The sequence below is a fragment of the Pteropus medius genome, unplaced genomic scaffold (genome assembly GCF_902729225.1).
Source record: "Pteropus medius unplaced genomic scaffold, Ma_sr-lr_union100, whole genome shotgun sequence".
NCBI classification, from domain to species: domain Eukaryota; kingdom Metazoa; phylum Chordata; class Mammalia; order Chiroptera; family Pteropodidae; genus Pteropus; species Pteropus medius.
The window spans coordinates 9,587,568-9,610,648 of record NW_024342474.1 but is presented as its reverse complement, the minus strand read 5'-3'; the positions used below and the strand labels follow the sequence as shown (position 1 = coordinate 9,610,648).

Genomic DNA, 23,081 nt, shown 5'->3' with positions numbered 1-23,081 from the left:
CTTTTAGAATAACTCACTTTGTTTTTATTTAATGAACATCTATCTTTTCTGCTAAACAGATGTCTCTTGGGAACACAGAACTTTCTTTGCACAGTGCCTAGCATAGTACCTGACACATAATATACATTTAATAAACCTTTGTTGAGTGAATGAAATTATCACTGTATTCCTGATGTTAGCAAGTACATCCCAGTCCACGTCTGGAAACAAATGCAAAATTGAATATGTAATAAATCTGGTCTCCATTTTTTTAAATCGAACTTTCACCTTTAGCCATTCTAATATTCATTCACCCAACAACTATTTACTGATAGAGCTGATGTAGAGTGCTTATTGAATGCTGTTGCTTTTAAATAAAGTTTTTTTAAAAAGACGATGACTAATGATTTAAATGTGGCAAGGTCTAAAATGTATTTAAAAAAATGAAACGAGAAATCTTGCTTTATTTCACAGAGAAAGATTTCTTTTTGTTATTTTAAAAAGGAGAAGAGGAATTTCTTATTTGGGAGCTGGACAGGCCAGCTTTCCCACTGCACGTACACAGAGATGCTATCATTCTTCCACTAGTTCTAATATGCAATACGAAAGTAAAATCATCAGGTACTCTTTATTTGTAACTGGTAAAAACTGAAGTTCAGTCATTTAACAAAGGATAAAAAACAAGTGCAGTTACATCTGTAATGAAAGGACAGTGTGTGTTTTTCCACAGCACAGTGTTTCTGGTTTGTCTCTGTGGCTGGTCCTGATCATCTGGTACATTTTTCCCTCAGAAATGTCCTTCTCAATGGGAAGAGAGTCTTCAGGGCACAAAATGTTTATCAGCCAGTAGTACAAATTTTATTCACTTATATTTATGCACTCCCACCCTATCTTGCTCCAACCTTCTCACTGCATTCCTACTGACATCATTTATTAAAACCTTCCCAACATTTATTATAATCTTCCCTCAACATTTACTATAGCCTTCACCCAACAATTATTATAATCCTCCCCAAGTCGTATTTACAGTTAAAACAATTTGTACATGGCACAAATCAATGCTTTGCTATTAGTGCACAGAAATCACATAATCCTCACTGTGCTGAAATACTTTTCTCCAGCTTTTGGGAAATAATTATATGTTAATTTAAACATACACAGAGAACATTATTAAACAAACAGTGCCTGAGGCTCATCTGGTCAGACAAATTGTTTTTGTACTTCCTAGCACAATAAAATACAGCTTTGGAAACTGAGAAAGACCAAAGAAAATTTAAAACAAAAACAGAACATCACAAATACTAATCATAAAACAGACTAATACATTGAAATTCTGTCAAAATAGATTTTCTGTGAGGCTTTCATTTCAAACAGGTCAGGAAAAAAATCCTACAACATATATTTTATACACGTGGCTCTTTGTCTTCTTAAGTGTTGTTTTCTCATTTAAAGTTTATAAATATATTTAGAAAAAAGGATTATTTACTACAAGGGGATTTATCCATCTCAATTTATTGCCAAAGGTTATCGACAACTATTTTTAATGCTTTCATGTCAAGAGGCTGGAAGGTAGAAATACATTTTGCAATTAAATATGTGGCACTATATTTTCCTCAAGTAGAAATCATGTATTTCCCCTACAGCCTAATTAAAAATTTTTCCTTGAAAAACTCATGAAACTATTTTAATATTGACCATTTTTCTACCTCTCTTTAAAATCTTTCCATTTTCAGCAAGTTTCTGCTAAGTGTTTGGATAGCATTTTTTCTGACTTGTTGCATAAGAATTTCCCTTGGCCACCTTAGAAAGGCTAGACTCAGTTCACTCTAAATCCTCAATACCAGAGAAAGCTCCATGGATGCCTCAAATGTGAAAGGTAGGGAGGTAGAATTAAGAAAATGCCAAGTGAAAGGCGCAGAGGCCAGGAGAATATTTATCAAGATAATATGAAACTTGTTCAATTCCATCTATAGTCTCTTCTTGGGCTATTTAAACATGGAACTATTTTGTTTTTTAACTTTACATGTAATTTCAAGAGTTCACTGAGAGCTCAAAAATAAGACTACCTATAGAAACTGTAGTTTTTTTGGATAACATACAACTTCTTACATTAATTTTCTACCAGAAAAATCGTACCACTGGAACTACATTTTGTCTCATGGTCTCCTTTAATACACTTTGCTTTCTATAAATTATATTTTATTTCTATAAATAAAATAAGCAGGAAGTTATCCTACACTAAAATAGAAATGTTAGATTTAAATTCTGACTTGAACACTTTGGCCAAAATTATAATAGAGTTCACATTGGGGACCACCTACAAGCAAGTAGAGGAGTCCTATGTGTCCTTCCTTGGAAGAGCTGAATATTTAAAAACCACGACACATTTGTAGTTCACTGATATGAAGTCCTCTGTCACTATAATAGAACTTTATAGTAGAACTTTCCATGTACTTCATTTGGTGTGACCGAATCATCCTATATATTTCATACAATCATCTTTGAAAAGAAGCATGAACCACTGTTTTAGAGAATTAAGTTTTTGAAAAAGGTACTCTTTAGAAGAAAATGTCACATTTATGATTATCATTTCCATTGTGCTACTTCTTGTAAACCATCATTCAATGGATTTTGCAATGTAATTTTTTTTTTCTTATTTGAAAGTGACTTGCATACTTAACATTTTTTAATCTTCTTGGCGTGACTTTCTTTCCTCCACAAAACCTAATTAAGGACGTTGTACTAATTTACTCTTACTTACTTCCTGTTCACTGAGTTTAAAATGGGTATAGGCGAGAATGCCGAATAATGTACATAACATGCCAAGACCCTGATTAACTGACAGTGGATCCTTAAATAAAACATATCCTCCAAATAAAGTAATGCAGAACTTGAAGTGTCCAAACATGTTATAGCTGAGGTTGTTGGATAAGGATAAAAAAGAATAACAAGCTAGATAGTACATTCACACAAACACACACACGCACTCATACACACAGCAATGGCTTCCTGTGGCTAGAAAGAACTGCATGAAACACAGACGAACAGCAGCAGTCCCCCATCTAAAGAATAACTTCACTGACGTGCTGGGTCAATGCTAGTTTCTACAGGTAGGTTATAGCAATTTAAACAGTGACAGGAGGCTGCCTCTCCTATCCTTGATCTCCAAACAATAGAAAAGGGGCTACAATCTAAGGTTAGAAAAGGAATTGAGAGCAAGGTACAGAGAAGATATTTTGTACAGCAAGTTTTGATCATGTTCTAGAGGGCCAATTCTAATAAACTTCCCTTGGCAAGCAAAGCGAGATGTGTAAGGAGCCAGAGAGTTGACACAAGTAGGCACATCCAGTGTGCTTAAGTTTAGTAGGGAAATCAGAGAAAGGGGAGGGAGTAACACTGAGCACCTATGACACACTAGGTACTAAGCACCATATGTGTTAGCTATAACAACGGTTATCAATAGCAGAATTTATGCATAGTAAACATCTGCCAGGTGCTTGACACATATTCGCTCAAACACAACAACCCAACATCATTTGAGGGAATATGTGATAAGAATGAGATCCAAGAACTCTCATAAGTGACAAGTGAGACCCAAAAGCTCTCACAACTTGCTCAGGCCCACAGGTAGAGGCAGAGACAGGCATGCACATCTGGATCTGTCTGGCCTTAAAGTCCAGGCTCTTTCCTCTCTTCTGAGACCAAATGAGCAGCCTGGAAGTTCCTTCTGGGCAGGAGAGTACTGCCATGTCACAGAGGTACCTGTGCTCGCCTGACTCAACACAAGTGATTTCCTGAGAGGCACAGGATCTTCCCAAGGATGTTAATTAGAACCATAATAAAATATGCTTTATTTTCAATTATGAGCTACCTTCAAATGCTCTGGCTCTAACATTTCAGCATTTCTTTACTCCTCAGCCTCTCTTTCAAGTAGCTCATGATATGTTAGATATTTATACTAGAGGGAAAGCAAATATAAAGAAATTCTTCAGTGAATCCTTTTGTAAAGTACAAAAAAAGGACCAGTCTATACTCGATATTTACAATTCCTCTAATTTTCCACTCTGTTTCAGTTAAGCTTTCACTTCAGCACTCTGAAAGCTCTTGTCAAAACTGTCACTGCCCTTCACCTTACAAAACCCCTTCATCAATTACGTCTTCCTTGTTCTTGACCTGTCAGTGGCATTTGACGTGGCTGATCTCCCTTCCTCCTCACTTGGTTTCTACACTACTCTCCTTCCTTCTGCCTTAATTGCTCCTTCCCTGCCTCTTCTGGCTGGGTCCTCTCATCTCTCTGAACTCTAAACATTAAAGTGACCCAGGACCCAAATTTGGGCATCTCTTCTTCTACTACTTGTTTACGTGGCCATCTCAATCAGTCTCACTGCTTTAAACCAAATCTACACACTACTGTCTCTAGACTATCTCCAGCTGAGACCTTGACCCTGAGCACTTTCTCTTCCTCTTCACCCCCAAACCTAGGGGCTGTCCTATCCAAGTTAATGGCAACTCCATGCTACTAACATGTACATAACATGTACATAACATGCCCAAACCATTTGAGTCAACCTTGCTTCCTGTCATATTCTCCACATCCAATTTGTCAGCAAAAACTGTTGGCTCTACTTGAAAATATATCCAGAATCCAATCACTTCTCTCTATGTCCATTGCTACTATCCTGGTACCAAACCACTATTTCTAAATTAGAATATTACAGTGGCTTATTGACAACTTCCCTTTTTCCTCTGCTTCTTTTAGTACAGTGGTTCTCATGCAGGGGTGATTTTGCCACCCCTGGGCAAGGTCTGGACACATTTTTGGTTGTCATAATTGGAGAAGGGGTATGCTACTGGCATCTAGTGGGTAGAGGCCAAGGATACTGCTAAACATCCTACACTGTACAGGACAGGCCTCTGCAATAAAGAATTATCTGGCCCAAAAGATCAACAACACTGAGGTTAGGAAACTCTGCTTTGGTCTATTCTCAAGACAGCAGACCAGAATGATCCTATTAGAATATAAGTAAAATCATGTCATTTCTTTCCTCAAAACTCCAAAGGCTTCCCTTCTTTCTCAGAATAAGAGTCTTTATGTAAAAGCTCTGCTCCATCTGGCTCCTGTTACCTCTCAGAGTCCTACTATACTCCATGCTCTGCTCTTCCTGCTCCAACTCCACAGGCTTCCTTGTTCCTTAGAGCCTCTCACCTGCTGTGAATCCCGATCTGCACGGTGCAACATCCTTTCCTTCAGGTCTTTACTCAAAAGTCCCCTTCCTATAGAGGTCTTCTTGCCTCTTCTCCCTAAAATTTCAACTCTGTTCCCAATATTTCATATCCTCTTTCCTGCTTTATTTTTTCTCCTTGGCACTTAACACTATCTACACTGTTGTACATGTATATTTTCTACTTTTATTGTTTATAGTCTATCTTTCTTAACAGAATTTAAGCCCGTGAAAGCAAAGATTTTTTTGTCTGTTTGGCTCACTACTGTATCTCCAGTGCCTAGAATATAGTACATATTCAATATGTAAATGTTAAGTCAACGAACGGTTTATAGTGGGTGTTCAATAAATGCCTGTTGAATGAATAAATGTCCTTAATCGGGACACACCCTTGGATACCTTGACTTAGCAGCACAGTGCATGAGTTCAGGGACCAGACTACACGGTTTGAAATCTGGACACCACACTTTTTAGCTGCTCAACCTTGAATTATTTAACTGGTCTCCACCTTCATTTCCATCTCTGCAAAATTAAATGACAGAATCTACCTCACAGAGCTGCTGTGAGAATTAAATGCCTAATACATACAAGGTGTTTCAAAAAGTGCCTGGCCAAAATAAAATTTTATTAAGTGTTGGTTTTTAAAAAAATTATTATTATTATTGTTATTTATTGATACGTGGCAAATATGCTGCTTTTTACTTTGATGACATTTCAGTGTTCACTCATCTCTATTAACTCAGTACACTCTCATATAACGTTACTAAACTACCTCTCTGATTTAAGGAAATCCATTCTTTACATTTGTGGAGCAGAGTGAAATGAGAAGAGAAACAAAATGACGGCATAGATTAAGAATGGGCGTTTAAATCTGATTCAGACCTTCAAGGTATGACTTCATTTCTTGAAGTAATATTGAGAAAAACAGGCACACCCATATCCAAGCACATACAAAAACATACTCTAAAAGTCAGAGGTCACTTATGTCAGTTTCAGAGGTCTGAAATTATCTTTTGTTATCTGGAAAACCACACCTACTTTACTACTATTGATAACTGAGAACTGATTGACAACCTAAGCATCCATCCTATTATTTATTTAACCCCACCAAGTGCAAGGAATGGTTCTCTATGTTCATTTCGATAAAGTAAAAGGTCTCTACTACTTAAGAAAATTCAAAAATGTTCATGATACAGAAAACTAACCCATTTTCCCAGTTCATATTTCTTTATATTTCTATTGACTCTTGTGTGTAACGAGATGGCAAAAGATTAAAAAATAACTCACTCTACTCAATTTAGGCCATGCAATACTAAGTGTGAGACTCAAGGAAATAAATGGGATAAAGGTTTGAAAAATATAAAAGGCTATGCATTTCTAAGTTATTAGGAAAAGGATACGTAACTGGTGAAGTGTTTCCAATGATCCAATAAATTGATAAGTTCACCATGAAAGCTATTACTCCAGATAGCAGCACCATAAGCTACAAATAAACCAAAAGAATCATTAATGAAAAGAAGGTTCGGTCACAATAATCAATGAAAAATACATTTCATTAGACATTTCTAAGAACTGAAATATCAACCATTAAGAATAAGATTTTTAAAAGGAGAGAATCAATTTGAAAGACAAGAATTGAGGGTAAAAGAGTGGAATGAATAATATTTGGAAATGTAATTTTGTCTACAAAATTCAAAGGAAAATTCTTCAATAATATCCTGCCTCTGAATGTGAATTTCCAGGTTCATTTTTCTTATCCATCTGAACAAAATTTACTTTGTAATAATTTCTTATTAAAAAAGCAATACATGCTTATTATAGAAAAATTAGAAAATAAAGATAAACAAAAAGAATATAAGAAATTCTTATAATCCCAACCACCCACCATTGTTAATACCTTAGCATATATCCTTCCAGATCTTTTTTCTATTGAATTGCTCATATTTATTCTTATTTAAATTAAATCAATATACATTCATTGGATATGTATAAACTAGGCCATGCATTGTAAGGAACAGAATACATTCTTGTCCTCAAAGAGCTTAGAAACCACTTAAGGACATAATAAAAGTTTTGATAATCATGGCTTAAACTTACATAGTACTTATTAAGTGCCAAGATTGTTCTAAATGTTTTACATGTATTAACTCACTTGATCCTCATAAATACCCATGAGGTAGTAAAATATTACCCCTTTTTACAGACAAGAAAACAGAACACAGAAAGGTAAAAGTAATCTGCCTATCTATGATCACATAGCTAGTAAGTGCCAAAGCTGAAATTATCTCAGTAACAGGCAGAGAGACAATAGGTTCTATGTGAATCTCTAAGCAGGACATGTCATTTTGGGCTGAGATAGTGAGAAAAGTCTTTGGATCTCAAATGTATGTATAAAGAAAGGGAGGGAGGACTTCAAGCAGAGGGAACAGTGTGGGTCAAAGCATGGAAGAATGAAAGCACAAGCTGTGTGCATGGGGCACTGAATAAGCCAATGTGGCTGAGGACAGAGGGATAAAGTGGTCTGTGCCACTGTGCATATATACAGCTTTCTTTCAAAACCTATCCCGCAATTTTATTTAAAAAGCTATAGAGTCATTTTCTATTTCTAAAATAAGAGTTTAGATAAAATGTTAGTTATGATTTGAATTAATAAGTTTAAGTTCCAAAGAAAAAAATACATCATATTTGAAGATCCTTTCCGTCCCATGTGGTTTTATCAGTTTTTAGTGCAGCCATAAGAGGACTAGAGGAGTTGGATTTGCATCCTATTTAGGTAAAAAGGGTAATATCTTAATTGTTTTATAAAAGGGCGGTCTGTTAAATTTTCAACTAAGAGAAACTTGCTCCTTAAAGATTTTAAAAACTGTTTCTAGAAATATATCATTATTAATTTTACTGTATGCATGAATGTTACATACTTATTTCTTGATGACTTAGCACATCATTAAAAACACAATTATAAGATCTACTTTGAGGCAATGATGCCCTCTAGGGACATTAAATAAGGGGACTTTCGCTTATTAAATGGTCTCAGACTATTGTGTATTGTTTCTTTGACTTTTTTAAATAACCTTTCTGTTGTATTTTTCTTTCTCAAATTTCTCAGAGGGCCTAAAATTTCTCCTTTCCTAACTTAACATGTCTAAGCTGCAGTGATTTGAAGACCAGACCACCAAGATAGCTAGAACTTTTGTGAAATCAAGAGGAAATATCATCTGACAGCTTTCTACTTTGGAAAAAAGGGTATATGCTAAAGCATATGAATTTGAAACAACTATCAATCTACTCACAGGCAGCACAGTGGGGTGGTTACGAATATGGACTTTGGAGCCAGAATGCATGGATTCAAACTCGAGCTCTGCATTAGCTGCAGGATTTCCAGTCAGTTACTTACCTCTTAGTTTCTAAGTTTCCTCATCAGTAAATATAGGGATAATAATAGTAGCCACACAATAAATTTGCTATCAGGATTTTTGCAAAATGCTTAGAATAGTGCCTAGTGCCTAGAACATAGACAGGACTATATAAGTTTGATAAGTTAACACTACCAACAAAAAAGACATTCTTATTGACTGTGTTCCAAAGGTTAAAGTTATAGGAAGCAGACATTCCTTCCCTAAGTGTGTGGACTATACTTTCTAACTTAAAATGTTCCCAAAGTACGTATCCATTTAATCTGGCAAATTCCACTCTTAGGACTCTATTCCATGGAAAAAAGTACCAGTTCATGAGGACACACGTATAAGGATGCTCACCGCAACACTGTAGTAAAGAACTAGAACTGGAACTATTATGTAGACATTAAAAGAATGATATGAAGAAATTTTCATGAAATATTGAAAAAAATCAGAAACAAAAAATCGTGTGATATGATCCTACTTTTGTAAAAAGAAACAAATGTTTACTTTATGTATATGTGTGTGTGTATGTATGTGCTGTGTGTTTTGACATATATGTATGTATACCACGGAGAAAAATATGGAGGAACAAACACTAGAATGTTGACATGACTTACTTCAAGGGGCAGCAGGGATGGGGTTATGAGATGTTGAAGTGTGTATGGGTAGGAGGGCTGGGGAAAAGGAACCCGTGATAAACACAGATTATGTGATAAGGTTCCATGCATATCATATTATACATACATACATACATACACACACACATGCACGCATATATATTTTTTAAAAATTCCATAAAGTAATCACCAAAATGGTAAAGGTGATTACCTTAGTTTGGCAGGATTCTAGGAGACTTACACATTCTTTATATTTTTATATACAAGTATATACTATTTATACTACTAAAACAAAATCAATAAGGCTATATCTTCGTTGCAAAAAACAAAATAGATGTCCAAATTATTCGTGGGCTATCTTGTGGAGTGGTCAGGACAGTAACCAGGCATCAGGAGACCTGAATTCTCGTCCTGGTTTTGCCACTGACTATCTGTCTGACCCTAGGCAAGTCCCTTAACCTTTCTGTGCCTCAGTTTCTTCATCTAAAAAATAATCCTTACCTTGCCTCTCTTAAAGGGTGATTATAAAGATTAAATATGAGAATAGATCTGAGATAGTGCTCTGAAAATTAAAATTATATTACTAATGGAGGGAATATTATCGTCTTGTTTATTAAACACCCAAACAATCAGAACTCACCAAAGCAGAAATTGACCAGGGACCAAACAGTCCTCCTTCTCCAAACACTGGTTCAAAGAAGGGCACAGCAACCAGCAACATGGCAGAGGACATCGGAGCCTGGTAGTACAGCAGCTGCATTGAGTTTACTTGCAATTCATGCTGTTTGGCTCCTACCCACTGAAAATTAGGAGATAAAATCAGTTAGGCAGGAAAAAAAAAATAGCATTACACCAATAAAGGAAAGATGCAACTCTAGCCACAAAGATGGGAATGTGGGAAACACCTAATCATTCTACAAGATTTCTAAGACCCGTAATACATATGAATGTCCTTTAAGCACCTTGGATGAAAAGAGCTTTAAAAATTCAATGTCTTCTCATGTATTTTCTTCTCAATTATAAAGGAGAAAAAATCTCTCTTCTCTCCTGATCCTAGTAAATGATGAAAGTCAGTGCATACAGGGGCCCCTGAGCATCAGAGATCTCAGAAAAATATGTCAGGAACAGATATTTAGGTAATAAGTAGGAATACAGATGTAGTGTCAGACTTCATTTCTTTCTAAAAGTGGCCTCCCAAAAAGACTGGGAGGCAGGGCCGACTAATTTAGAGACTAACAGGAACAAACCTCAGTTATTCTAGGTAGCTGCCATGTGTGTGGCTAGAAAGGTATGTGAGGTCTTTTCATTCACTTTAGAAAACCCAGTCAATGGTAGAAGAAATTTTCCTCTTTATGGATGTCTTATCTGTGGGTAATCCTCACCAATAATACTCTTCAAGAAATGAGATAATCACAAACTCTAATCGATTATATCATTCAGCAGAGCCAACACCTCAAAGCCCCAAGTCCCATCAGTCCTCAAAATTCTTCACAAATATGAATGTTTAAAGAAAGCTCGATAGGATTGTTTAAATAAGATCTGGCAAAAACAGCCAGGCTTTTGAATAACTGCTCCTACGTAATTCTTTTTCCTGTAGGTCTGGGTATCCCATTACATATACTCTAAGTCTATAGCAATTCATCAAGACAAAAATAGAAGAGCAGGAAATCTGAAACATACTCCTACCAGTCTTAACTAAGAGTCTTCTGTAAATATGAAGGACAAAGAATTGATTCTTCCGCTGCTGGCTCCTTGGGGCACCGCAGTGAGCAAAGATGAATGCAGAGTGTCTGCCTACCCCCTCTGCCTTTAGCAGCCTCACCAGGCAGCTCCGTGTCTCTGACGCAGAACCGCCTGGATTGGTGGTGACTCTCAGGGCCTCCACTTTTCCTTCCTGCAGTGCAGTCTAGGATGAACTTGACCTCTGATTTGCACTGTTTCCTCACTCACCTCTTCCTTCACTTACTATTTTTAAGGTAGAGGTCTGGCCTTCCTTTTTTATCCCCGACTGATCTCTTTTACCATCCGATGACATCTATAGCTCCGACCTCTTTCCTTGAGCATCCTTAAACTCATGTCTCCAACAGTTTGCTGGCCATCTTCACTTAGATAACCTGCAGGGACTTGTTTAAAATCAAGCTCATTAGTTCCTGTGTCGCTCCAATAGTTTACATAATCTCCTCCAAAGATCAGACTCCTTACTTTCCTCTTTCACATTCAGTCAGGTCCTACTAATTCTTTCTCTAAGAAGTTTCTAAAGTCTGTTTTTCCTTTCCATGTCCACTATTGTTGTCTTAGTTTAGGGTCTTCCTGCCTTCCCCTAGTTTTCTAACTGCTCGGCCTGTCACCCTTTTTTCCCCTCTCTTATTCACTCTTCATTGCCATAACGGTTAATTTTCTAAAACACAGGGAACAATCAAGTCATTCCGTTCTCTACACTCCTTTCCTGGTGCCGGCAGGATGAAGAGCACATTTCCTTAGCATGACATTCAAGACTGCCATCTGGACTCACCCAACCTAAGCCTTGTCCTTCCACAATGCCACTATAGTCTCACCAAACAAATCATCTCCAAAAATGCTACATACTTTCTCACATCGTTGCAAAGAAAGAAAATCTGTGTGCATCCTTCAACTGAAATTGTTAGCTTTCCCATAAAGACCTACCTCACCACCTTCCTGAAGAACTGCCACTTCCTCCCTAGTGTACCTCAGAATTTTCCTTATGACCTATACCTATCCTGCTTTTGATTAGCTGTCTGTATGTGTTTCTACGGTGCTGAATAGTGGCTGCTTTTCATCTTTGTATCCTCAAGGCTGGGCATTAAGTAGGAGAAATGTCTGTTGAATGAATGAGTCAACAGTCTTTCTATAACTACAGGTCACAGCCGATCACTCATCTTTTAAATCCTTTTAATTCCATAGAAGTATAAGAAAAAAAAAACTTAGAAATTGCACTTGGATACCATGGGAAAATACAAGTCTCTTTAAAATAAATTTTTAGAGACCATTACATTTTCTGTAACAGCACTTTTACCATTTACTGATAATGGAGAACTCTGCCCATTTAGTTAGTCTATAATCATTCCTTGGTCAATCTCATTTCAAATTATCTACCTGAGGGATATAGAATCCTTTGATTCTAATCTATAGCAATTTTGAGACTAGTGTGAACAAAAATGGTCATATTGGCATGGGCAGTGAGTACTTTGAATTGAAATTACATATAATGAATACAAGAAATTCTGATGTTCAACAAATAAAATTTCTTGCTATATTTAATAAATATTTAATCCATACTGGGCAAAAAAAAATAAAAAGTTTATTTAGCAAAAAAGAATGTTCATTTACTGTATCTAGTAACAGAATTTAAACCCACTAAAGCACACCTAAATAGAATTTTCTTAAAGAACAAAGCTGAGCTTCCTCTGACTGTCTGCAATAAAAGACAGACTATCTGGGAGCTAAGTGAAAAGACTGAGGGGGTGCTCCATCCTTTCATGCCACTGGTGTATTATTTAGACTGCGTCCCTGCTACTAAAATATGTATTCAACCACAGAATTTTTACATAACAATGTTTCTGAAATGATCAGTATCATAAAGTTTATGATGCTAAGGCTATGATTTTAACTCCTAACACTCAACAAGAATGTCATAGTTTATAGCCAGTGGATGTTTGTGAAAGCAGTAAAATTGGTTACACATTTCGACTTTGATTACCCCATGCAGGCACACCCAGAATTTCCAGTCCAAGGTTTTCAGTATAGAGAAAATACTGTTTCACTGTACCCTACACCAAGTTATTTTTTTCCCACTATAAGAAACAAAAAACATACTTGTTCAAATTTTATGGTAATGAAGTTGGTCCATGAATAAATTTTTAATGAATGCCTGCTATAAGCAAGGGCACTGTGCTAAGTACAAGAAGTGAAACACCCATTGCTATAAAATATTGATATAGACAAATTATTTGAAGCCAAGATACAAGTTGTAACATCAGCATATTTTTGAAGTGAAGATTTATAAATCTGAAATTTTCCTTTCCCATTCAAATTTTTGAAAGTGTACTCCTTCACAATGTTATAACGAGTAAATGATAAATGTAACCAATGAACTCAGTCCTCAAGTAAAAAGTCTTAATACTCGTTTTGTAAAGATTTTCCAAAAATAATATAACATCACCCCAAACTGAGACTGTTAAGCATTTGTATTATACACTTACAAACAGGTAGGTAAGTATTTGGTGAGCATCATACACCCAAGTTTCTCTGTCTCCTTTCTTATCTTCACCTTGAGTCAGACAATTTATGCAATTATGCTTTCTTCCCAACAGTCTATTGTCTCTATACTGTACTTTCTAAACCTTGGGATACAGCTTCAAAATTTATGAAATCTGCTAAAAAGGCACATAAAGAAAAAAAATTACCAACCACTTGATAAAGGGATGTAACTAAAACACCAAGAGCAGCAAACACCATTCCAAGGAAATTAAACTTCACATCGTAATAAGAATTTAGGATTACACCTAAAGTTATAGGAATCTGTAAAGAAAAAGAGGTAAATGTTGTTCAGAATAAATTCAAGACTATTCCTTTCATGGTGTCTTACAAGGTTAATCATAAACACATCACTGGGTAACAATGAACTTCTATAAATTGTTCTTTTCTAGTTGAAAAAAGCTGACTCTTAATCCTGTTTCCTCAAAGTGAAATATGATAATTCTACATTATGTTCACATTTAATTCTATTTCAAATTTTGGTTAAAATAATGAGTCAATGCATTGCACTTTGCAAGAACGCAAACCGCATGCACCGACATAGGAAGAACCCAAACCAGTGTCTAAACAACATATAAACATAAACACGAAAGCATTCAGATCTTAAATGCTGTCAGTTTTTAAGTGCTAAAATTATTTTAGTCCATTTCCTTTTATTTAAAGATGCAGAAACCTCTGCAGTATGTCACTGCCGACAGAATCTGAGATTTATATTTTATGCTAAACCTTCAACGTTTATCACACATGGTTTGGTTCCCCTGGGGAAGGTGGGCAGCTTTCGCTTGAGCTTTTGCAGATAATCTGATACACCCAATTGCACCACCCAGTACAGCTTTCTTTTCTTACCGATCACAGCATTTAAGGATTATCGTCAAACAGTAGTTATTAAACACACAAGCACACTTCTCGGCTAAGAGCCCAAGAGTGCCAAGATGGCATTTCCACCTCCCCCAAATAAGCCTTAATTCACATGCTCACAGACGACACATGTGTGGATTTCAAGATGATGGAAGAAAGCGTGCAACGTTAACATTCAAATTTCCCGGAGAGAAAGACGGTCCAGGAGGTGGGTTGTTAGAAGTGTGCCTTGCGAAACTGAAGCTACTCACCAGCGTAAGCTGTATTTTGGTAGAGAAGGTTTTCTTGTAGCAGAGGGTCTGGATGACTATTATCACCGGCGTGGTCATGGCCTTGGCCAGCTGATAGGTGCCTATGGTGTTGTTCTGCAGAGAGAGGTTGGTGAAGACCACAAAGCCACAAAAGCTGAGGGCCAGGAGGAGGAGCTTGGAAGGCGGCAGACTTTTGGGGGCAAAGATGTCCAGCTTCTGGCAGATGTACAAGCCCAGCCAGGTGATCACAAAGTGCACCAGGGTCAGGGTCATGTTGGGGAAGCCGTGGTGCACATAGATCCATTTGTTGAGGAACACGATGCAGATGGACACCAGCAGGTTGAGCAGGAGCCCGGCGGCGATGCGCCCGTTACCCTGAACTCGGTCAGCCAGCGATGCCATGACCCCCACAAAGCCGGGGTTCTCCAGCCTCGGAGAGAGACACCTGGCCTGTCTCCGGCTGCCCTCGCCCGCCTCCTCCGCTGCCGCGTCCTCGCAGCCGCTGGCTTCACGTTCTGGCGGGAGACAGGGTCCCAGGCGAGCAACAGTGGCACACACATGCTCTGCCACCGCCCACAGAAGCCGCTACGACGCGGCAGCACGTCCCACGCGCCCCGCCCCCCGTCCACGTGACTCGGGGAATCCTCACTTCCTCCTCCAGCTGGTAGAGGAGCGGCCTAAATCCTGCGCAGGCGCGTTGGGCTCTAGGTGTGGCAAGCGGATGCCCTGGTCCTCTCTACCCTGTTGATCGCCTAACCCCGACCCTAACGGGGCCCATGTGGGACCCCTTTCTTCGTGTTTTACATTTTCTGTGTGAGTTGACTCGACTTGCTGGACAGCTGCTCTCAAGCTGGTAGAGTGGGCTGTACAGACACTGTACAATTTTACATATGAGACAAGTGCTAATTTGTGGTCCTAGCCGGAGAGCGGAAAGCATTACTTCTTGAAGGCATGATTTTAACATTTTATTTACAAACTCCAGATATGAAGAAGAGTAGACAGTATGATGAACCTTGATATACTCATGTTAGCAAACTATTCATTTTTTCTTTTTGAATCAGTGTTTGGCCTTTTATTGTTCTAGAAAAGTGTCCATTTTACTTAAATGTTCTAATATACTTGTTTAGAGCTGTACATAGCACTCTACTATATTTTAAATTTATTTCATCTGCTCTTACATCACTACTTATTCTAAACATTATGTATTTGGGTTTTCTTTATCCATTGACTAGCCTTGCCAGTAATTTGTCAGTTTTATGCGCCTTTTCAAAGATTACTTCTACCAATTTTGTTTTGTCATTACTTTTTTTACTCTGATCCCACTCCCCCAATTCCTTGAATATTTAGTTCATTTATTTAAAAATAAAAGGGTTGAAGGCTGAGTTTTCCCCTTGAAAATAGCTTTGCCCACACTCCTCAGGGAATGTAATAAAATCATTGTCCTGAATTCCTAAGTAGCCTGATTGACAGTTTTGATTTCCTCTTTGATGTAAGAATTATTCAAGTGTTGAGTACCTGCTTTGTGCCAGGGACTATATTTGGCACGTGGGAAATAACAGAGAGTAAAACCAATCCAGACCCTCTCATAGAACTTAGTGAGAGAAGACTCATTACTAATCAATTATAAATCCTAATAAATGAATGTTCTGAAGTAAAATATGGTTCTATGAATGTATAAGAGAACCCCATCTAAATTTGATGAGGGAGAAGTGACCAAGGGCTTCCTCAGGGAAATGACTTTTAAACATTTGAGAATGAAATTCTCAATTAGGCAAAATTTAAAGTCTAGCTTTCCTAACATCATCTTTCTGATGTTTTTCTTCCTATCTTGTCACCAGAGTCTACCATCCTACTGTACTGTGTACCTTTTCCATTGTATATTTATACTGCCATCCTCCCAGTTTGGGTCTGCATGACCCTAACTTATCAGTGATTTATTACGCTTACCCTCACTTGCTCCCTAGTTAAGAACCTAGGCTTTAATTAGCCTATTTTAACCTATCTTCATTTAACCTACTCAATTCATTGTCTCCTTGTAAGTACTTATAGATTTGGACTGATAATCTTATCATGAATAAATTATATTTTTATCATTCATTTCTCAAATTTGAAAAAGTTAATATATGAACTCAAATTTGGGTTAAAAAAAATATAATGGATTCCAACTGCCTATTGGTGTAGGGTTACGAATCCTGTCATTCAAGGCCTTCCTCAGTCTAACTCCATCTTTGACACTCATCCACTTTCCCACTGTTCCAGAACAAGTACCTTTCCAGGCTGATTTAGTTGGTTAAGTGGCTTTCTCTACCTTTTTCACCAAAGCACAGGAGCCCTAACCCTTACTTGTCCTGAAATATGATTATTCTTATTTTCACTTTCATGTGTTGAAAATAGAGGTTTATGGGTGTTAATCTAGCAGCTAGAATGGGATGAGAGTAAGATTCAAACCCAAATTTCTCTGGCTCCCTAGTTCGTTTTCCTTTTATTATGGAAAATTACAAACTTGTGCAAAGTTAAAACAGTGCAGTGAACCCCCTTGTACCTATCACCTGGTTTCACTGCCATTCTTGTTTCATGCATACCCACTCCCCACCTTTCCATTCGATTTTTAAAAGGTAAACTGTAGTTTTTGACAAATGGATGCAACTATGTAACCCGTATCCCTGTTAAGATATAGAACATTTCTATACCACCTTACAAAATTCCCTAGAAAATTCCCACCCCACTCCCAGGAAGCGACTGTTCTAATTTTTTTCACCATAGATTAATTTAGTCTGTTCTAGAACTTAATATATGATCATACAGTATGTACTCTTTTTGTGTCTAAGTTCTTTTGTTGAGATCAGTTCTTTCCTTTTTATATTGCTGAGTAGTATTGTTTTGTATGAACATATAATTTGTTTTGCCATTGTTCTACTGACAGTGTACGGGGGGGCAGGCGGTTAAGTTTATTTTCCTTGTGGATATTCAGTTGTTTGTTCTGTCACAATTTTTTGAACTTCATCCAAATCTTTTACTTTGAAAAATTTTAAATCTGTAGAAAAGCTGAAAGACTAGTATAATAAACATGCTTATGCCCTTTACATAGATTCACTAGTTAACATTTTGCCATATTTGCTTTATCTTAGAAGACTTTTAAAGCTAAACCATTTCCAAGTGAAGTATAGACTTCATGACTTCATCTCAAAATATTTCAACACGCATCTCCTAAGAACACTCTTCTACCTAGCCATGATACCATTATCGCACCTAAGAAAATATTAATTCAATCATCCAAACTATTATACAATCTATTTTCTTGCTAGACTATTGGTAGTGTTAAACTCCTGTAAATCAGTTTGAGAAGAGACATCTTTATTATGTTGAATCTTTCAGTTAATAAACATGGTGTCTCTCCATTTATTTGGCTCTTCTTTGGACTTTCATCAGTATTTTCTAGTTTTCAGCACATAAATCCATGCATGCTTTGTTAGATTCACAATTTTTTATCAGTTCATATTGCTCTACCTCATTTTTTAAATGAACACATAGTAAGATATACAAAGGTTTTGATATGTCAATATTTCATCATTGGATCACTTTAGCAAGAATAAAAACTTGAGGCAGAGTCCATTTGTCTCTACACCTCTTCCCAACTGATGCCAGGACAATGTTATGATCAACGACTGCTGCCTGCACTGGGTACGGAACTACCAATACCCACCTCTGACTTAAGCCAGAATGGCCCAAACTTAGGTAATTAGGATTATAAGCACTTAAAGCATCTTATGTTTCAAAATACAAATTCCATGACTCCATCCCAGGCCTCCTGAGCCAGACATCTCTAGGGGTGGCATTTATAAATACATTTTTAATAAATTCCTTAGGTGATTCAGATGATTAGTCAGTTTTGATGTTCCTAATCCAGACCACATTTTCTATTAGTCACATTCTTTTTAATTTTTTCCCTCCACTTCTAAGTCCTACACTCTAGTAAGTCTGGCATACTTGCTGATTCATAAACATGCACTAGCATTTATAGGCCTTGCTCATACTGACTTCCTGACCTGTAGTGCCACACCCTTCTCGTGCTTTATCTTTGCCTTTGCAAATTCTGTGCATTACTCAAACCTCAGCTCAAATGCTACTTCCTCAGAGACCTTTGAGCTGGAAATAGTTTCTTCCTGTCTGGATTCCTTGTATTTTTGAATGGCATTGAAAGTATATATTTGTTGTATTTCCCTACTAGAAGAGCTGGATTAGACCTTACTCATTTTGTATTCCTCAATTTATTCAGTGTTTACCGTGTGCCAGATACTACACTAACGGTTTACATGCTCCAACTTATTTTAGTAGCAGGCTTGCTAAATGAGTTAATAAACTAGAAATGTCTTCAAAGTACTAAATTTTATGATGAGAAATTATATACCTGGCTTAAATCTACTTTCCATCCTCTTCAGAGCACTTATGAGCACAGAGAAAAAGTAGAATAGGAAATTTAATTTCTTATTACATTACAGAGAGACAATCCTAGAATTTGTAAGAACAGAAAATTTTAATTTTTTAATAATTTTATTAATAAACAGGGAAATACTGATATAATACACTAAAATTTCATTGTTACCATAAGATTCTGTAAGTACAAAATTCAAATGTCTAAATTTTACATTTTCCCCCACAATGCAAAAGAAAAAACCAATAATTACAAATACGTATATTTTACAAAAAAAACTCCATTTATCATGGAAATTAATAAGATTACAAAGAGTAGATGAATTATGACTGAATTTCATATCCTAATGGATCAAGCCCCTGATCTAGGAGCATCAGAGAGGATTCTCTTAACTTCTGTAGCAATTTCCTTAATTCTTCCTTAGAAAATACCTGATTTTTTTAAAAAAAAGAGAAAAAGTTAAGAATGACAACAAGAAGATATGAACTTACAGTGACCTAATCAGCTTGATTAGCCTAATACAAGAGAAATTCCTCTTCAATATTTATGTAGCCTGAGTCCAGTATGTTAGCATGGCCTAGGAATTTCAAAGCTATTTCTCTGAGCCAATGTATATACTAATAACTGCTTAGGAATGTATACATATTTTGGAAAAAAAAATCATTAGAACTGGACTATTACTTTAAGAAAATCTAAGTGCAGCTAAAAAGTATAAACATAATTCGTAAAATTAAAAATTACTACGGAGCTTATCAAATCACTAAAATTTAAAAGTATCAATGTTTTAGAACTTACCAGATACAGTTTGTGGCGCTCAGAGGATACCATATCTGCTAACTGAAGGCATTCCTGATACTGACCAGTACTATGCAATATGGTGTGAAGCAGAAAACACAACATTGGCAGACAAAGCTTTCTCAGTAAAACCATTTGATGAGTTCTTTCGTGGTCTTCTTCAGCATCCTAGAAACAGACATCAAGTAGTCATTTTAATAACTTTAAGCAAAATACCCTTATTAAAAAAATCAAGTACTGAATCAAAACCAAAATGCAACAGGTAGAAGCTAAAAAGTTTCTCTAAAGCTTATCATGCTCATTAAAAATAAAACAAGTCACGGGGAGAGTTTCAATCACGGTATTTAGTAGACAAGATTTTTTAGCAAAAAAGCATGAAGATGAACAAGATATACTACAGAGAAGTCATAGGTCTGATAATGAAGATAAAATGCTTCTCATTTGTATTTCTAAAAAACTTACTATGTCTTGAATAAAAACATGCATAATAGGAATAAGAGTTAGAGACAAAGTACCACTAGAGCAACAATCAGAACAGAAAACAATCGCCATTCCCCTGGATATATACAAATGGAAATACAGACAGATGAAAGGATGTCTGCAAGGACACACCATACTGATAGTGGTGATTACAGTTGGGAAGGGTCTGGACCAGGGGAGAGGGGCACAGGGAGGGACAACTTCACTGCAAATATTTGGTTAGTTTTTAAACAAAGAATGAATTTATGATTAATTTTTTAAAAATAGAAAACCTGAAAGAACCTATAGATTTGAAAAATACAATCAACGAGGCAGAATAGATATATGAGGAAAATTTAATGTAGAAAAAACAATTAGCATTTCTCTATAAGTATGCACGGACCTTTCTAAGAAATTATGCAGTGCAGAAGAAATAGACCTTTTATGCCCACTACATTTTCTTATAACCGATTTGAAAATTAAGACAAAAAAGGTACCCAACCACACTAAAATTTCTTAAATAATCTTAAAAATAGGGAGAAAATCTATAGAATTCATAGTGCAAAACAAAACAGAAAACAAGACAAGCTAAAAACAGTAAGTGGTCCTTTGAAAAACCTGATACTTAAAATTAATTTTTTAAAGGCACTGTCTTCTTAGAAGTTTGAAAAATTTTCTTCCTTATGACAATTATATTAAATACTAAAAATATTTTCATGTGAGAGGCTATAATATTAAGTCACTAAAACATTTTTCAAAGGTAGATATAAGGGGAGGTGTGAAACAATAAACTGTAATCTGGTAATTCTATCCATGAGCAATTATACTAACTTAGTGACCTACATCAGGTTTCCACACAAAGGAAAAATTACTGTCTTACAAATCTTTTAGTCTTGTTCTGAGATATAAATACATGAAAGGAAATATAAAATACATGCTTTCCATTTTCTTAGCTTTTCCTAATTCTTGTACAAGTGATATATGTGGTAGCAGGAGCCCTGACAATTCCCAACTTTGTTGAATAAGTAAGAGCATTAAGCTGAGGTGATTCAAAATATCATTATTTACCATTTGGTTGTTCAAGAAATCTCTTGTCTCATTTAGATTTGAAGAAGTGATTGAGACCGAATATTGATTTTTAAATATTTGCTAAAACAAAAATATCATTCATTGCCTTCTAATCCAACTCCATTTTTACAATACTTCAGACTATTTGTGGCTTTCATTATCTAATCTACTAAAATTAATTAATAATTAGAAGTATATAAAAGATTTATGTATAAATAAGGCACTCAAGTCTTTTCAAAATTTAAATGGCATTTAATTAGCATTTTGGAACACTAAGATGTTATCTTTGTGAGCACCAGCACAAATCAGAAGGGAAAGGTTTAGCTTGAGGAACCTGCTAAAGCTTCAAATTTATTTATGAAGTCAGCAGAGTTCTATTATCAATTTTAGGGTAAAAAGTAAAGACTTTAAAGATAATTACTGTATCAGGAATAGTAGCAAACGGGCTCAAATCTAATTTCTTGGCCCTATTGTTTTTGCTTCTGGTCACAAAGGAAACCAGAGAAGCTAGAAAAAGATAGTAGTTAAAAAAAAAAAAAAATGAATATATTAGGATATGGGTATGTCAGAAGATATTAAGAACATTTCTATGGTTTTCTCTGTTCAAAATAATATGCCAAATACCCAAGAATTCAGCATTTCCAGTTCTCTGTGGATAGATCATCAGGTCTACAGGGGCAAAACTGAATTATTCACTGTTTCTGTCATGCCCTAGGGATCAGGCCTCAGTGTCTTTCTCTCACATCATTATTACCTACAGTATCCTTCCTTTCCCCCATCTCAGCTTATCCAAATTCTACCCCATTCCTTCAAGAATCAGTCAAATGCTATACCTTTAAAGTATCCTGTCCAGATTTTTTCAACCTTTTCTTTTCCTGAACTCACAAGATACTTAATTTATGCTTTTCTTATGGCATTCAGTACTTCTGTAATTGGTTCTCAACCTAGGCTAGACATTAAAGCTCTCTAGGCGATTAAAAAAAAAGCCTAGCCCTACCTTAGACCAATTAAACCAGAACCTCTGGGGGTGGAACACAGCATTCTTTAAAAGCTTCCCAGGTAAATGTATAGCTCAGAGGTGAGAGCCACTGCTTTATATGTCTTACTCATACTAGAGTAAGACATATCCCTAAATTAAGTTTAATACATGTATAATTAAAATTTTAGGTCTAGAATTTTAAAAAATTAGATTTTAGTATCCTGAGTGAACATATTAAACCTGAAGAAACAGTTTACCCAACAGCCAAATATTCCTATTCCCTAGCTATAGTATTTTCAATTTAGGTTTAAATTATGGGGTGTTCAGTTATAAGTACAGTGGTTATATAAGAACTATAAATGCTCCTATTCAGAGAGAAAACATTTTAAAAGACACAGTTTGCTTTGCTTTGTTCTTTTGCTTTTAGTTATAAACAATGCACACAGCTTAACTTACCTCTCTAACATCCACCATCCATCCTCCGTCAACAAACAATAAGACATTGTACATTTTCTCCTTCACATCAGCAGTAAGGGCATCCAAATGCCCTTTCCAAATACCATAATCCATCTGTAAAACAAACATAGGCAGATATATAATGAACTAAAACCAATAAATAATGTATTTGTAAACTAAGACAGGAGTAGATATATGGAATATCATTCTACAGAGTTAACATTTAGTTAGTCAAATAATATAAAAATAAACATCGACAGATTGCAGTTAAATAAAACACTAAAATAATAAA

At 36.1% G+C, this 23,081-nt stretch overlaps 2 protein-coding genes across 4 annotated transcripts in view; both read right to left on the bottom strand.

The window, feature by feature from the left end:
• Nucleotides 1–588: 588 nt before the first annotated feature.
• SLC35E3 (solute carrier family 35 member E3) lies at nt 589–15,206 on the bottom strand. Of its 2 annotated transcripts, XM_039865961.1 has the most exons (5): nt 14,601–15,206; nt 13,645–13,755; nt 9,857–10,015; nt 6,602–6,684; nt 589–2,894 (listed from the first exon to the last, which is right to left on the bottom strand). In XM_039865961.1, the coding sequence occupies exons 1-5, from the start codon at nt 15,000–15,002 to the stop codon at nt 2,708–2,710; spliced, it is 942 nt and encodes a 313-aa protein (XP_039721895.1). In that variant the 5' UTR covers nt 15,003–15,206; the 3' UTR covers nt 589–2,707. The 2 variants fall into 2 exon arrangements, with proteins under 2 accessions (XP_039721895.1, XP_039721896.1); XM_039865962.1 differs by lacking the exon at nt 13,645–13,755 and having other exon boundaries at nt 14,601–15,202.
• A 3,909-nt stretch (nt 15,207–19,115) lies between these two features.
• The window catches only part of NUP107 (nucleoporin 107), a 35,731-nt gene continuing 31,765 nt past the window's right edge, over nt 19,116–23,081 (bottom strand). Inside the window, exons 26-28 of one of the 2 annotated variants that reach the window (XM_039865960.1) lie at nt 22,790–22,903; nt 19,828–19,995; nt 19,116–19,463 (exon numbers count right to left, since the gene is read on the bottom strand). In XM_039865960.1, coding sequence (XP_039721894.1) covers nt 19,356–19,463; nt 19,828–19,995; nt 22,790–22,903 — 390 coding nt within the window. In that variant the 3' untranslated portion in view covers nt 19,116–19,355. The remainder of the gene's footprint in view (nt 19,464–19,827; nt 19,996–22,789; nt 22,904–23,081) is intronic. The other variant, XM_039865958.1, reaches the window with a different exon arrangement.

Bases quoted from the DNA above. Each gene is read 5' to 3' on its own strand.
- SLC35E3 (XM_039865961.1), bottom strand. From the start codon at position 15,002: ATGGCATCGCTGGCTGACCGAGTTCAGGGTAACGGGCGCATCGCCGCC. The intron at 13,756-14,600 runs GTGAGTAGCTTC...TTTTCTTTACAG, and splicing joins CCAAAATACAGCTTACGCTG to ATTCCTATAACTTTAGGTGT. The intron at 6,685-9,856 runs GTGAGTTCTGAT...GTTTATTTGTAG, and splicing joins CCTGGTCAATTTCTGCTTTG to CTTATGGTGCTGCTATCTGG.